This window comes from Equus asinus, chromosome 28, assembly GCF_041296235.1.
Source record: "Equus asinus isolate D_3611 breed Donkey chromosome 28, EquAss-T2T_v2, whole genome shotgun sequence".
NCBI lineage: Eukaryota > Metazoa > Chordata > Mammalia > Perissodactyla > Equidae > Equus > Equus asinus.
In genome coordinates this window covers 42,482,723-42,498,962 of record NC_091817.1, presented here as the reverse complement: position 1 = coordinate 42,498,962, position 16,240 = coordinate 42,482,723, and the positions used below count along the sequence as shown (strand labels likewise).

Here is a 16,240-nt window from a genome sequence, read left to right as displayed (position 1 = left end):
GGGCTCCTCCGGCTTCGCCGCCGCCGCCGCCACCGCAGCCCGCGGAGGACCTTCCCGAGCCTGAAGCCGCCGGCTCGGCGCGCACGGAGGCGAGCAGGCGAGGAGGGGCCGGGGCGAGCGAGCGAGCACATTGGCGTGAGCAGGGGGGAGGGAGGGCGGGCGCGGGGGGCGCGGGCAGGGCGGGGGGGTGTGTGCGCGCTCGGAGGTTTCGGGCCAGCCACCGCCGCGCGAGCTAGAAGCGCCCCAGCCCGGCAAGCTGGCTCACCCGCTGGCCACCCAGCACAGCCCGCTGGCCCCTCTCCTGCAGCCCATCTGGCGGAGCGGCGGCGGCGGCGGCGGCGGCAGGAGAATGGCATCAGAACTGGCAATGAGCAACTCCGACCTGCCCACCAGTCCCCTGGCCATGGAATATGTTAATGACTTCGATCTGATGAAGTTTGAAGTGAAAAAGGAACCGGTGGAGACCGACCGCATCATCAGCCAGTGCGGCCGTCTCATCGCCGGGGGCTCGCTGTCCTCCACCCCCATGAGCACGCCGTGCAGCTCGGTGCCCCCTTCCCCCAGCTTCTCGGCGCCCAGCCCGGGCTCGGGCAGCGAGCAGAAGGCGCACCTGGAAGACTACTACTGGATGACCGGCTACCCGCAGCAGCTGAACCCCGAGGCGCTGGGCTTCAGCCCGGAGGACGCGGTCGAAGCGCTCATCAGCAACAGCCACCAGCTCCAGGGCGGCTTCGATGGCTACGCGCGCGGGGCGCAGCAGCTGGCCTCGGCTGCCGGAGCCGGCGCCGGCGCCTCCCTGGGCGGCAGCGGAGAGGAGATGGGCCCCGCCGCCGCCGTGGTGTCCGCCGTGATCGCCGCGGCCGCGGCGCAGAGCGGCGCGGGCCCGCACTACCACCACCACCACCACCACCACGCCGCCGGCCACCACCACCACCCGACGGCCGGCGCGCCCGGAGCCGCGGGCAGCGCGTCCGCCTCGGCCGGTGGCGCGGGCGGCGCGGGCGGCGGTGGCCCGGCCAGCGCCGGGGGCGGCGGCGGCGGCGGCGGCGGCGGAGGCGGCGGGGGCGCGGCGGGGGCGGGGGGCGCCCTGCACCCGCACCACGCCGCCGGCGGCCTGCACTTCGACGACCGCTTCTCCGACGAGCAGCTGGTGACCATGTCGGTGCGCGAGCTGAACCGGCAGCTGCGCGGGGTCAGCAAGGAGGAGGTGATCCGGCTGAAGCAGAAGAGGCGGACCCTGAAAAACCGCGGCTATGCCCAGTCCTGCCGCTTCAAGAGGGTGCAGCAGAGACACGTCCTGGAGTCCGAGAAGAACCAGCTGCTGCAGCAGGTCGACCACCTCAAGCAGGAGATCTCCAGGCTGGTGCGCGAGAGGGACGCGTACAAGGAGAAATACGAGAAGTTGGTCAGCAGCGGCTTCCGAGAAAACGGCTCCAGCAGCGACAACCCGTCCTCTCCCGAGTTTTTCATGTGAGTCTGACACGCGATCCCAGCTAGCCACCTTGATAAGTGCTCCGTGGGGGTCCGACTCGGGTGTGGGCTTGCTAGATCCAGAGCCATACTCGCCACCACCTGGCCCCCTTCCCTACCGAGTTCGCCCCCAGTTGCCCCCTACACACACACACACACACACACACACACCCTGCTCCTAGTTGGTGGTGGTGGTGGCTGTTTTTAAATTGGGGAGGGAATGGATGTCTGGCTCATGGATTGCCAATCTGAAATTCTCCATAACTTGCTAGCTTGTTTTTTTACAACCCCCCCCCCCACACTTGCACAGTGTTCAAAGATCTCAGCAGAGTTCTTCATGCTCACCTTTGAAGCCTGCATCATTCATATAATTTTTTTTTCTTCTTCAGTTCATGAGCTGGTGTTCATTTTCTGTGTGTGTGTTTTATTTTGTTTGGATTTTTTTTTTTAATTTTACTTTTTGGAGCTTGCTGTGTTACCCTTTTTTTCCCCAACCTCCACCCTCACTCCTTCTCCACCCATCTCCTCTGAGATAAAAGAAAAAAAAAAAAAAAAAGCTAAGTTTTTTTCCTCCTTCTGAGTTCTTCATGTAAGATTGAGCTTGCAAAGGAAAAACAAATGTGAAATGTTAGAGACTTGCAGCGTGCTGAGTTCCATCGGGTTTTTTAGCATTGTTATGCTAAAATAGAGAAAAAAAAATCCACATGAACCTGCCACAATCAAGCCTGCATCAACCTTCTGGGTGTGACTTGTGAGTTTTGGCCTTGTGATGCCAAGTCTGAGAGTTTAGTCTGCCATTAAAAAACTCATTCTCATCTCATGCATTATTATGCTTGCTACTTTGTCTTAGCAACAATGAACTATAACTGTTTCAAAGACTTTATGGAAAAGAGACATTATATTAATAAAAAAAAGCCTGCATGCTGGACATGTATGGTATAATTATTTTTTTTTCTTTTTTTTTCTTTTGGCTTGGAAATGGACATTCGAAGACTTATAGCATGGCATTCATACTTTTGTTTTATTTCCTCATGACTTTTTTGAGTTCAGAACAAAAAAGTACAACCCTAGAACCTTCTTCCCATGAAAGTTTGCATCTGCTCCAAAACTGCTTTGAGTTACCCAGAACTTCAGCCTCCCATTGTAAATGCACTGAAGGCATTCCTTGTCAATGATGCCAGGATGGGTTAAAAATTTGACACGGCAAACGTTAAACAACTCTTAATGTTTTCTTTTTAACGAGAATGACACCCCGCTTGGGGGACTAAAATTGTGCTGTTGCCGAAAGCAGTCTAAAATTGATTTTTCAAGAAAAGAAGTCTGCCCCATTCTTTTTGGTTTGTTTTATTTTTATTGTTTTTGTTTTTTTTTTTCCTTTTGGCTTTTGGTCATTGTCAAATGTGGAATGCTATGGGTTTCTAGTATATAATTTAATTCTAGTTTTTATAATCTGTTAGCCCAGTTAAAATGTATGCTACAGATAAAGGAATGTTATAGATAAATTTGAAAGAGTTAGGTCTGTTTAGCTGTAGATTTTTTAAAAGATTGATGCACTAAATTGTTTACTGTTGTGATGTTAAGGGGGGTAGAGTTTGCAAGGGGACTGTTTAAAAAAGTAGCTTATACAGCATGTGCTTGCAACTTAAATATAAGTTGGGTATGTGTAGTCTTTGCTATACCACTGACTGTATTGAAAACCAAAGTATTAAAAGGGGAGACACCCCCGTTTATATCTGTAGGGGTATTTTACATTCAAAATGTATGGTTCTTTTTTTTTCAAAATTAAAGTATTTGGGACTGAATTGCACTAAGATATAACCTGCAAGCATATAATACAAAAAAAAAATTTGCAAAACTGTTTAGAACGCTAATAAAATTTATGCAGTTATAAAAATGGCATTACTGCACAGTTTTAAGACGATGCAGATATTTTTACAGTTGTATTGTGGTGCAGAACTGGATTTTCTGTAACTTAAAAAAATCCACAGTTTTAAAGGCAATAATCAGTAAATGTTATTTTCAGGGACTGACATCCTGTCTTTAAAAAAAAAAAAATGAAAAGTAAATCTTACCACAATAAATATAAAAAAATCTTGTCAGTTACTTTTCTTTTACATATTTTGCTGTGCAAAATTGTTTTATATCTTGAGTTACTAACTAACCACGCGTGATGTTCTTATGTGCTTTTCTTTCGTTTTCAATTCTGGTTATATCAAGAGAAAGAATAATCTACAATAATAAACTGCATTTTTTTTTTGATTCTGTACTCAGTTTCTTAGTGTACAGGTTAACTGGTCCCAACACCACATTAGAAGTGTAAAATATATCCTTTCCTCCAGAGGAAGGGTTAACGGAAGAGTAGGGAGGCAATAATTCAGGGTGAAACACAGGCTGTTTTGTGAGGCGGGAGGCCAGTCCCTTTTAATAACTAGCAATATTTAATATAAATGAAAATTATGACCTCTCAAAATTTTGCCCCCCAAAGTTTTCAGTTTTCAAATGAATTGAGCCATCATTGCCCTCTGGTGAAAACAGACAAGCGTCCCTCCCAGAAACAGGGCCTTCTCAGCATTGCTCTGAGCTTCTGATCCAGCAGCACGCCCATCTCCAGAGAAATAAGCCAGGCAAATAACGCATGGCAGAGGTGGCCTGGCTGCATCTGCATTTAATGGTAAAGATAAACAATTCTTGCCTTTTGGCTTAAATTGATTATTTTTCCTTCTTCCCCGATACACCATGATTTCTCCTTAGCAAGGCCTGACGAGATTTGACATCAACACTTTGGACAAATCAAAGTTGTTTGTTTTTTAACTTTGAAGGTCATCTTGTCTTAAATAGGAAAAAGAAACACCCACCCCTCACTTACCTAACACCAAGTACATACCTGGGTTTTAAAGTGTATTATTCAATCATATTTCACTGTGAATATTTAGTGGAGGGCTTCTCCACTTGGACAAGCTGGAAATGGTTTCCGATCACCTTAGTTCTTGAAATACAAGCCAGAAATAATGCCTTGGTGGAGTAAAGGCCATGTGTTGATTTATTGGTATTTACCCCAAAAAAGGCCATGTGGAGGCTAAGGTAAAGATCATTTGGAAAGTCTCGAGCTACCTTCACCAACAGCATTGACCTATTTTAAAATGACACAAATTCATGCAACTAATGTTACAAATCCATGCAGTTTCCACTGCTCGTCAGCTTCCCCTAGAACACTAATAGAATGTCAGACAAAGCCAACACTGTTTGGAAAATACAGCCAAACACGATGACTTTTGTTTTATTTTATTTTCTGTTCTCTTTTTTTTAAAAAAAGATAATATTGCAACTCTGAACGGTGGCCTTATTTTGAAGAAGACAGGTTGTGCTTGGCGCTGATGAGTTCTGGCCAGTTTATCATTTTGTCTTCCCCTTTTTCCGCAGAACCTGAAGACAGCAAATACCCTCTACATTTTGACCTTCCTCCCTGTGCCAGTTTGCGTAGGGCTCCTAAAGCCACGCTTCATTTTGCTTAACAAAAGTCTAAATAGTAAACCTACTTCCGTGTGCCTGAAGTTAGCTATTCTCTGCTCCCGAGATTTTTTTTTTTTTCTCTGATCCCAACTAGGAGATGCACAGTCTCCCCCATGAAGAAGCACAAATGGAGATATCACTTATGCAGAAAGCTCGGCATCAGATGAAACATTTAGGCAAACGCATTCTCAAAATAAGAGTGACATTCAGGATGGAGTTACTACAACTATCTCATGAGGGATGAAACTTGGGAGAAAAATACAGTTGTGCCACAATTAAGCATTTTGGTAGGACTCTAAAAGGCAATTCAATATAATGAGCAGGTTTTGGCCCCAAACATTAGAAAGCAAAGTAGAGAGGTGCTGGCAAAAATGGAGTTTTGGGGGCTGGCTTTAGGAGAAGGGTAACGCCTAGTGAAAGACATTTTTAGAAATAGCCGTTACTAAAAACTTTGAAATGTAATATGAGTGGTGAACACAAATAGATGCTTTTTTAGCAAAGAAATCCTAAATCCTGCCTAAATTCCCTTATTATAAATAAGTCTTTAAATTAAAAAAAAAATCATATAAGGAAATCTGGCTTTCCCTTTACACTGCATTTGAGTCTTTGTCTAAATAGTGTTAAAATTCCTTTCATTCCAATTACAGAACTGAGCCCACTTGCAAGTTGGAGCCATCAGTGGGATACGCCACACTTTGGAAGCCCCAGCAACGTGTATTCACCACGAGTGTGTTCACAAAATGAAATTTATGTGAGAACTGTACATTCAAAATATAGGATTATTATGATGATCTGCAGTCGTGGAAAACAACCTGCCCCTGACTTCTGTTTAGCGTCCTTTTTAAAGAAAAATGATTGTGTTAGAGAAGCAAGCTGTTAAATGCATAATGTCCCTACTAATTAACTCTGAGGGTCCCATATTCAGACCCATAGGAAAGCGCACGGGTGCTCGCGCTTTATGACACGAGAAACTGAATAGGTGCGATTGTTTTCGACCTGTAGTATTAGTTTTAAAAATCCACCGAAATTTAAAAGATATATATGTGTACATTTATACGAAGGGAAGTTTTCCAGAAAGTAACAGCATTTTTAAAACATACGTGGACCTGCACACTCTAAATAGTACTTTTTCATGCTTCATTATTTCTCTGGCAGATAATTTTACTAAGAAGAAAAACATATTTGACCCTCCCTCCCCCAAGCAGATGCCAGGGGTAGAAGCTTTAGGGGAGCCGAGCACCCTGGTTTTCTCGTAGGCCCTAGATCGCGTTGTATTTACTCGTGATGTCGATCATGTTCATTTATCAGACGTAGCCATGAATGAAAACAATGTAGCAAAATACAAAGTTAGTTAAATACACCCCACCGTGTGCTTCCCCCTTCTCTGCTCCCAGGCCTTCACGAAATCACTTCCCTTTAATTTCCCCACATCTTGCATGTTTCCTTTTTCAAAACCCATGTAATAATTTTTTACAATGTATCTGACACATTAATAGATCGACATCAAATAGGCAGAGATGCCACTTCCTGATCTCGGTGAGGAAATGATGTCTAGATATCATCTTTATCTGCCTGCCTGCCATAACCACCTGGGCCCCTTTCAACACAGCCCGCCCCGATGGGAAATGCTCTATTTATTGTTGAAGGCATGATTCTGACACTCTGATTTCTTTCTCCCTTTAGTTTGTATTTAGTAATGTCCATTCTAGATACTTCTGTTCTTGTATAGGCTCTCCCCTTGCCAAACCACAAACTTGACTGCTAAACGCACTGAGCAGGGGGCACATGGTGGCCACCCTCAGGAACATCGGGCACAGCTGTCCCCGGGGCCACGTTCCCAGCATTTTGTCGTCTAAGTAACTGATGCTGCTCCTGACACATTCAAAGGGTCAGTGCATTGAGAGGCTTGCCTTGTTGTTCCTGTCGATTTTGTTGAGGCCAACTTGTTTCCGTATTCACACACTCTTGGCTTTATAAAATGTACTCCTCCAGTATTCTAGGCCAATCAATATATTTAAAAGTCTGCTTGCCACACAGGTGTCTCTATTTTTTGCCTGTCGGTGGTTAAAGACTAACCAAGATAGGTCGGAAGACTAAAATACATGACTGACAACCTTCAGCCGTCTGATTTCTGTGCCAGCGAAACGCACAGCCAAGCTCTGGGGCCTCATGTCTCCTAGAAGCGTGCGCTTAGAGGGGAGCGGAAGCCAGACTCACCAGCTTTAGGCTGCTGACTTGCAAGCCTCCCCACTGTGATTTACTTTCATTTGATTTTTTTAAAAATAATTTTGCTCGTTTCTTTGAAGAAAGTCCTGAGCTTTTTAGGAAAGATTTACCCACAGTGATAGGCTGTAGTTTTGACCACTTCTGATTGCCCCTCAGGATGCCGAACGAAAAATGTGGAATTGATGCCTCCCTTGTTGTTTTGAGGAACCTGAAGTTTATTCTCACTTGTGGCCCATCCTAAATCTCAAAGATGTTCTACATCCAGGGCAGGGCCCACGGTAGCCATCAGGGAGGCGGTCCAGAGTCCAGCCGTCTGAATCAGGATTTGTTTGTTTCTACCTTGGTTTAAAAACGGAACAGCCGCCTTGCCCACCTTCTGATAACACTGCTTCTCTCACTTTTGATATAAATCTTCAAAATCTAGACATCCAACAGCCCCAGAGAAGGGGATTCTCTCCAAGCCTTGCTCCGCCCAGGCTCCTGAACAAACCCAGCTCTGTCTCGCATTTTTTCTCTAGCGGGGGTAAGGGACAGGGTGAGAGAATTTCAGTCTCCCAGGCTGTCTCATGATTGTCGGGGCATAAAGAAGTACAGTCCTGCAACAATGTGGGAACATCTTTACCCTTTAGAGAGAGACAAAACAGAAAACAAAGCAAATCAAATTGCTCTGTGCGAAGGCGTAGCCAAACCCCAGCCCGCCCGTTCCCTGCACCATCTGTGGGAGGTGAGAAATGAGGGAAGCGAGAGAGAATGGTGGGGAGTCCCAGAAATAATCCCAGTTGCCAGTCTGAATTTCACTTGCTCCCTGGCTAAAGTCAGACCCAGTGTACATATCCGCCAGGTGCAAGCAAGGTTCGACTGCAAATTTCTTTCAAATATGCTCACATACGTGTTTCCTTTTTAAAAACAATTTTGGAGCTCAAACCCAAATTGAAAGAGCTGGAGAAATTGTTAGTGTCTTAATTGGGGGGGGGGCATTTATAAATATATTAATCTGTGATTTTACAGTGGTGACATTTTGGGCCAGTCAGATAATGTTGTGTCGGTATTTATAGCGTCCCTGCAATAGGTTTTATGGCATCGTGACAGTTTTTATTGTTTAAATTTGAAAGCCCTTTGTGTGTTTTCCATAAGGTTGCCCAATATAATAAGGCTGATGTATAGAAAGAACACATCCCAGCACACAGAAATCAATCTTTATATTTTCATCAGAGTTGGACAGTTTTAAGAAACTCACAAAACACATTTTCCACAGAAAGGCTACTATTGGAATGCACAGTTCCTTACCCAATCATAATCATCTACTGAGCACCTCTTCCCTTGTTCAACAAAAATTCTTTTTCTTTTCCTTTCTTTTGGTTAAATAACAATTTTTTCCTATAATTAGGACTGTGGATTGCAAAATCACATTCCTCCCTTTTCCACAGATTCTTGGATCTTTAGTTATGATTAGAAAGGGGCATTAATTCAAGAAGGGAGGATGAGGGAGGGGTGTCTGTGGAGGTTTGGGAAGAGGAGGGGGAGGAGAGGAAATCATTCTGTGTTCACCCCCCACACCCCCGCCCCCGCCCAGCCCAGGCCTGGGTGTGAGCCGCACACTGCAGATTGGATTCTGAGCTTCTTCTAAATATTCTGATCACCAACCTTGAGTGTTTCCAAGCTAAGATTCCAAAGGATGGTTTTTCCTTGTGGTTGGTTCTTTTGGTTAGGGAATAGGAGAAGTCCCGAAACCTTATAGAACTGGGCAGGGAGGAATGGAAACCACTCTCCTGGGCGAATCCCCAAGGATGGTTGGGAAGGGAATCCTGGGCTGCAAAATCTGGGCAGCGGTGCAGACTCCCTCTTTGCAACCAAAATTTGCCCTGGTTCTGCGTGATCTCATCCACTTCTGGAAGCCTGTAGAAGTGGGCTTCTGGCCTTCTTTGTTGGGGGTTCTCTAGAAGGAAAGCAGGCCTGAGCACCCGGGAACAATAGCAGACCCCAAACTAGGCCCAGAGGAGCAGAGAACAGGAGTGAGCTGCTGTGCAGGGGCTGGGGGAGTATTCCTAATGAAGGCCAACCTTGGCTTATGACCCCCAACAGCCGGCGGTCAACTCTAGGTTATTCCCAGGGCCCCCCTGCTCCCCCCAGGAAGCCTCAGTTCACAGGGTGACTGAGAGACCCCAGATTCCCATGATTCCTAAAAACAATAGCGATGTCATTAGCTGGGGCTTCTACCCCTTGCCACCTGACCCTGCCCCATCCCATGGTCCTCTATAATTTTTGGCCCCTCTTCCTCCCACGCCTAGTCACCCTGGGCCATCAGAGAGACTCAGAGGTCACTGCCCTTGAGCCAGAAGGCAGTCACCTAAGCTGAGGCCTTGGATTCATGAAGTCACTTCTGCCCCTGTGTAAGTGTAGACAAAGGCCGGCATCATGGGGAGAGGAACTGGGAGCTTTGCAGGGGGAGGAGCTGGGAGGTGGTTCTGGAATGTTTACCGCTGGCTGGAGCCTCTGGTGCCAAGGATCTTGAAGCCTGGAATGAAAGAGATGAAGGCAGGGAGGATGCTGAGGTCGCCCCCTCTCCCACTTCCCATGTATCCCCCCAACACACGCACACACCCTCCACCCCGCCCCCGTCTCTGTATACAGTTGCTCTGTGGGGCCCATTCGCCCCATTAGCCCTGGGCATCTTTGCGCCGGGCGGGGAAGGACGGAAGGCAGGGACCACGGGGGCGGGGCCCGGCGGCTTCCTGAGGCCCCTGGGAAGTCCTTGCTGCCCCATGCTCGCGGCTGCGCCCGGGGAGGCCGGCTCGTTCCGGACGCCACCAACGCGCCCCTCCTCGAAGATGCCCGAGACGCCGCCCGGCGCCCGGGGGCGCTAACGGTGGCCATACCCGCGCGCCCTAGGGCCCCGCGCCCACCGGGCGCCCGCGCCCCAGCAGGGGACTCGGATTTGTATTGGAATTCAGTTTAAGTTTTCCAAGAGGATTGCCCCGGCCAGGGTGGAGCGCCCAAGAACATCAAAACACCAAGCTCCGCGGCGCTCCCGGGTGGGCGCATAGAGGGAGGGAGCGGGATTCAGGGCCAGAGGCTCCGCCCTTCACCTTGGGACCCCCCCGGCCCCACCCGCGAGCCGCCCCAGGAACTTTCTGTAAATAAGATCATTGGCTCTAGATCGTTTGATTTTTATTCTATTAATTTTCCGGCCCATTTTGCAGATTTACCTTTTTTCCTGCTCTAGTGAGAGACGTGGCAAGCAGGAAAAAGTTTTAGAAAGAAAAGAAGGAAAGCCAGATAGCAGGTTTTCAAATCTGTACAGAAATCTCGATAGGGTTGGGGTTTTCCGTGGTATGGTTTGATGCTCATCTAAAAGGAAAGCCAGGCGAGCAAACGTTGTTAGGATTTGCCAACTGCTCCAGCATGAGGGTCTCGCTTGCATTCCGGTATTGAACACGGCTGCAGTCAGATCTCGGGTGCTCAGGAACTGTCTTAAGAGGACAAACTTGAAAACGACTCATTTCAAAAAGGAGCTCTTCCATGTAGGGGCTTTTTCTTATAGGGACCCTCAGTTTTTTCGATCCCCGAGTGTGGGGGAGTTAGGCAAGTGTCGTTGCACCTTCTTAAATAAATCTGCTTTTTCTTTTTCCTTCTCTTAGGGAAGGATTCATGAATGTATAGATAAATATGTTGAAACTGAAGCAATGATCTCAGCATCTGAGACTGTCAGATTACACAAAAATCCTTTTTGATAGAATGGGGGGAAACCTGTGGTAATCATTCTAAGATTAAATCTGTTCAAAGATGATATTTGAGTCTTTCCATTTTCAGGCAGGGAATCCAACATATTCTTTCATCTGCCATTTATTTACTTTATCTATCTATAGATCTATCTATCTATCTATCTATTTATAGAACCCTTTAATGTAACACAGTGTAGAGGGGGAAGCAGTTAAAAGATAAATCTGCAGTTTCCACATTATGAAATAAAAAAAGATCATAGGACAGAATTCATCAGTCTACTCTATGTTTTAGTAGGCATGAGCAAAACATAGCCTTGAATCGTCTGTCTTAGAATGATCTTCCCATAAAACCTTCGCCCGACTTGGCGTGACCCGGGGCAATGCAGAGGCACACGCTGACCCTCAGTAGCACGTTTTCAGGGTGCACCAACCGTGTTAATTCCCTGCACTGGACGGTAACGAGACCTTTTAAAATCTTCCTTGGAATATCATTGCACATTCCAATGCTATTTAAAAAATACTATTTAATCGTTAGGTAAACAGATCCAACTGTTAGTGACTGTGCTGGCAGACATCTGGCTTGGACTACACCATCTTGGTCCAGGCTGGAAAATCTCCTCTCCTACCCCCCTGGGCGTCCCCCTTGTCCCCACCGCTCATCCCCAATAACTAGCCTGGGCAAAGATGATGAGAACAGAGAAATCGCAGTGGCTTTTGGACTCTATTCAGGTATACAAACAGAATGGTTCTCTCCTCCCCCTCTTTTGAAAGTAAATGCCTTGATAATAGGATGGGTTCCTCAGGTGGCCAGAGCGTAGAGGTCATCTTGGGGAAAATGACACCAATGATCTAAAAAGGACTTCTACTTTATGAGATTTCAGGCAAGATGCCAAATATCACATTTGATGAGGCCTGATTCTTTTTCTCCCAAAATAACAGAGACTATCAATGAGATGGGCAGAAAGGCAAAGGGGCATTTTGCAAAGCCTACGTTCAATTATTGCTTTGTAATATTTTTCTAAAATTAAAAAATGCCTCACAAGTACATGATCTCATGTAAATATTCTTTGCGGAAGCTTAACATATGTTTGCAGTGTCCCAAAGGAATTACAAAAATATTTCTCTCTACAATCTCTTAAGCTTTTAAACTCTGTTCACTTGCAGTTCTGAAAAAATCTGTTGTTTCTAAAGATTAAAAAAAAAAAAGGTAACCCTATATGGGAAGTTTTTTGGGTTTTTTCTGAGATTAGCCATTTGAACTTCAAGTGGAGAACAATTGATGCTATTGATAACACTTGCAGGTTTTATCACTTAAGTATGTTTCTTTATTTTTGGCATAGAAATAATATATTTGGCAAAAAATTAATGTATGCTATTACACAAAGAATAGTAGTTTGTAGCAAGGTCCTAAAAGTGTTTCGAACATGAAATGTGAATGAAAGCACATAACATATTTGGGGCAGAGCTGACAGATACAAGAGTACAAATTTGTTTATCTGAGAGTGTTAATGTATAGTCAGACCAGTTAGATAAAGGGCATTTGAAATAACAACAGAGTTATGCCAAATAAAAATTTAAGTAAAGAAAGATTCTGTGTTGTTACAGTAGCCCACAGATTTCAGCAGGTATATGAGTAGAGTGGGCTTGTTCACACCAATTGTAAGGTAATCCAAATAAAAGCATAGGGGATTAAAGAAAAACGATATCCATGTTGGAAAAAAAATTAGATTGACTTACTAGTTGATAGCAGTTATTGTACACAGATTTGCTGTAACCATGTTGAATTTTTTAAATTAGATTTTAAATATATTTTGACAGTCTGAACTTGTATAGTGTGACTAACTATAGGGAGAAATGACAGGTCTGCTTTGTTATTAAACTGCTGTCTGGAAAATATTGGACTCCATACAGTAAATGATAATTATTTTGCCACTTACATTAGTACAGCTAATAGCAATAAGGGTTTTTTGAACCATAGAAAGCTAACTACTTTGAATTACTGTGCTTTGTTATTCACTGTGAAGAAAAAAAGACTTTTTTTTTCAGCAACCCCATTTTCATATCACCATTCTAAGCATTCCTTGCTACTAATTTAAACAGAGAGGAAGTTAATAAATAAAAGGGCGGTATCTAAATGGTTTTATTTGTTAAGAGAACATTTGCCATTAAGGTCAGCAGTACCAGCAGCCCAGACCAGAGCCACGGAGGAGGGGGGAAGATGGAAGAGATGAGACCTAGTAAAGTGCCAGGGAAAGCTGGACCAGTTTGGTTCTCTGAAGGATGGGTAATCTGTGAACGCCTGAGAGGCAGCCATCAGAGACCATTCAAAGCCTCTCCCACTGTGAACTCAGAATCACTGAGGATGGTGATTCTGAACTGAAGACAGCTTCATAGCTGATCCAAGCTGCCAGGCCAGTGGGTATCCTTATGTCAGCCTCTCTGGGGTCAGAGAAATAGTCAGAGGGCCTGCCATTGCCTTTGACGCTGCTCCCTTCCGTGTGAACTCTTCCTCTGGCAGGCCTGAAGCCAGGTTGTCAAAGCAAGAGGAAGGAAATCACTCTTCTTTTGGTCTAACTCTGACTTTTTCATAGATAGTTAGGCTGCCTTTAATATACTGTCCTTGAAACCTTTTTCATGGTTATTAATTACCCTTTGTTTATTTTAATATATTTGCTAAATCAGGTACCCAAGGGAATCCTCTGCATCAGTGATGTGAAAAATCCTGTTGCCTGAAGTCCAAGAGGTACATCTTGATTTCTAATTTGCATGTGCTTGTGTTAGTGAGTGTTCCATAAGGGGGAAAGCAAGCAAGGAATGCTGAGAATTGTTTAGGTGTGAAAAGCTCCTGCCTGAGTAGTTTTAGTATTTGAGTTTCACATGTAACATAAATGGTGATACGGGAGCTAAAGAGAAAGGATGCAATATATGTGAGAGCAGCATGCATGTGTTTCTGTATTTATTTCATTACATCGATGTAATGTACAGAGTAACAACTCCACTCTGAGTAAACCTCAAATCTTTAGCCTTAACTAGCATGAGTCTGTTGACACTCAAAGAGCTAGTCCTTCTACTTGAATGCCAGACAATTTGGGTGAATCTGTAAAACTAGCATCCATGGCCCTTGGCCAGCTTTGCCTGGGCCTCGTAAACATTCCAAATTTACAGCCTCTTAGAATTCACTCCATACTCACATTTGGAAAATTTAGTGTGATTTCAAAGCACAGTGTGTCCCCCCCCCCCCTTCTGCATCCAAATGTGGCTTTGGAGATGCTCCCTACTTCAATCTCAGGCAAAAAGAGAGGGGAGGAAATGGGTGGAAGGCAGAAATCTGATTTTCATTTACTAAAAAAAAAAATGAAATTAAGCTATTTAAATGGGTTTTCAATTACAAATACCCCAGTGTGAATTTAATTATGAATGCTCTTCATTCGAAGAGCTAGGCCAACACGCTCACCCCAATAATTATTTAGTGTCATCGTGTGATGTATTTGTTACCTCTTATTGGCTAATGGAACGAAGTTTGATTTTTTTTTATTAAAAATTTTGCTTGCTGAGAAATGTGCATGAATTAAAGCCTTTGGTTTCTAGAAAAACTGAGGAGGGGGAGGCAAAAGTCGCATTGTTAAATTGCTACTCTGCAAAGGAGACATTTTATGGATCCAGTGAATTAGGAGTGTTCGAAAACAAAACTCCACTTTTTCCCACTATTCAAAAATAGTCTCTGATTGCTTACTTCTGCATGCTGCTATTATGAAAGTCTTTGAATAACCGGATTGTGAATATTTAACATGATTTCTTTCCTAGCCTTATACAAAATTAACATTTTCTTTAATAGTTCTCATCCATCGATTTTAACTCAGTGTATACTTTTGGGATTAATTTGTGTGTCCACGTATGTGGATGCAATACCAACACTTTATCTCGTTCTTCTTTTATCCTTGTCTTTATAATTGCAATTTGAAAGCCATCTGTTAAATATGATGATCTGGGTCTGCTGGCAGGTTTTGTTACATTGAAGCCAACCATTTTGAGCAAAGAGTTAATGAACTTTTAAGGCAAGGTTCACACTGGTCCTGACCCCATGGTAATATTTCATATAAGGTTACTGGTGGGAGAGAAATCAAATTTCAGCTGTGAATGTGATTGACAGGTGAGAGCAAGGAAGAGAAAGGCATTTGGCCAGATGGGGAATTTGGGGAGGAGAAGGGCAATTCCTCAAAGTTACTCTGTGATATTAGATATTACAAGCTGATATATGAAAAGTTCAATACTTGATACTCTTGGGAGAGTTACTTAGTTTATTTTTCAGAAAGTCACTTTGGTTAAGGGATTTCAGTAGTGAAAGCCAAAAATGGGGAACCACTGGCTTTCTGCTCTCTTGCTAATTTCAACTCCATACAGCTTTGTGCCTTATTTCTGGCAATTTTCTAGGCTGGTGTATGAAAATTAAATCACAAGCCATTTGGGGAGCCATTTAATTATCTTTCATTTATTCTCAGAAACACAGTCTAGATTACATTATGGTTCTTGGGCATATTACAAAATACTCATCCTAAGTGGTATCGGAAAAGGATTAAACTCTCCATTTCTGTAGTATCCGTTGATCCTGACTAACATTTCCATTAGCTCGTGTTACAGCTTAACATACGCAAACCTACCAAAATGCATGATTTATCAAGGTTGTGCCTCCTGAAGGTAGATCTTCTAACATGAAGTGAGATGACAATTGCATGCTGCTATTTGATGTAATGTTTTCCATGGTAGCATCCCTGGGTAAGGTGTGATCGTTGCCATGGAGACAAGTGATGATGTTGCTTGACCCTAACACCATGGGTGGCTTTGGGATTCATCTCAGAGACTGTCTCTTAGCTTGGATTGTCAGCAGGAGACACACAACTACCCATGGTTTGCACCAAAGTTGAAAGCAGACCTTCAGAACATGTTCTTTCAGCTTGTGTGCTGCAAGACTAATTCGGAAGGTGGGGATGGACCTTAGCCTGCTCATGTCTATGCTCTGCCCATTTCAGATGTTCCTGACATTGGCTAAGACCCATCTGGATGCAACCAAGCCTCACTGAGCTGCCTCGGGGCAGGGCAGATGGGATGCATACATAGAGGAGAGGCCCTTTGTAGCTTTCCTGTCACCCAAGGGAGAAGCTGATGGAACTTGTATAAACAGCACTTCCTGGGTGCCAAATACCTGTCCATTTTTTTTTTCTAGTCTTACAATTAGCCGAGTGGATGTGTTTTATCCTGACTGTACCAGTGCCGATATGAATTCAAACAAATGTAGGGAAGGCTTTATTATTTTA

At 44.6% G+C, this 16,240-nt stretch overlaps 1 protein-coding gene across 2 annotated transcripts; it reads left to right on the top strand.

Annotated features, from left to right (window-relative positions):
- Window positions 1-207: 207 nt before the first annotated feature.
- MAF (MAF bZIP transcription factor) lies at window positions 208-13,671 on the top strand. 2 transcript variants are annotated; one of them, XM_070500700.1, is made up of 2 exons: window positions 208-1,470; window positions 13,611-13,671. In XM_070500700.1, exons 1-2 carry the CDS (start codon window positions 350-352, stop codon window positions 13,642-13,644), a joined length of 1,155 nt encoding a protein of 384 aa, XP_070356801.1. In that variant the 5' UTR covers window positions 208-349; the 3' UTR covers window positions 13,645-13,671. The 2 variants fall into 2 exon arrangements, with proteins under 2 accessions (XP_070356801.1, XP_014697576.3); XM_014842090.3 differs by lacking the exon at window positions 13,611-13,671 and adding an exon at window positions 5,628-5,771.
- Window positions 13,672-16,240: the final 2,569 nt, after the last annotated feature.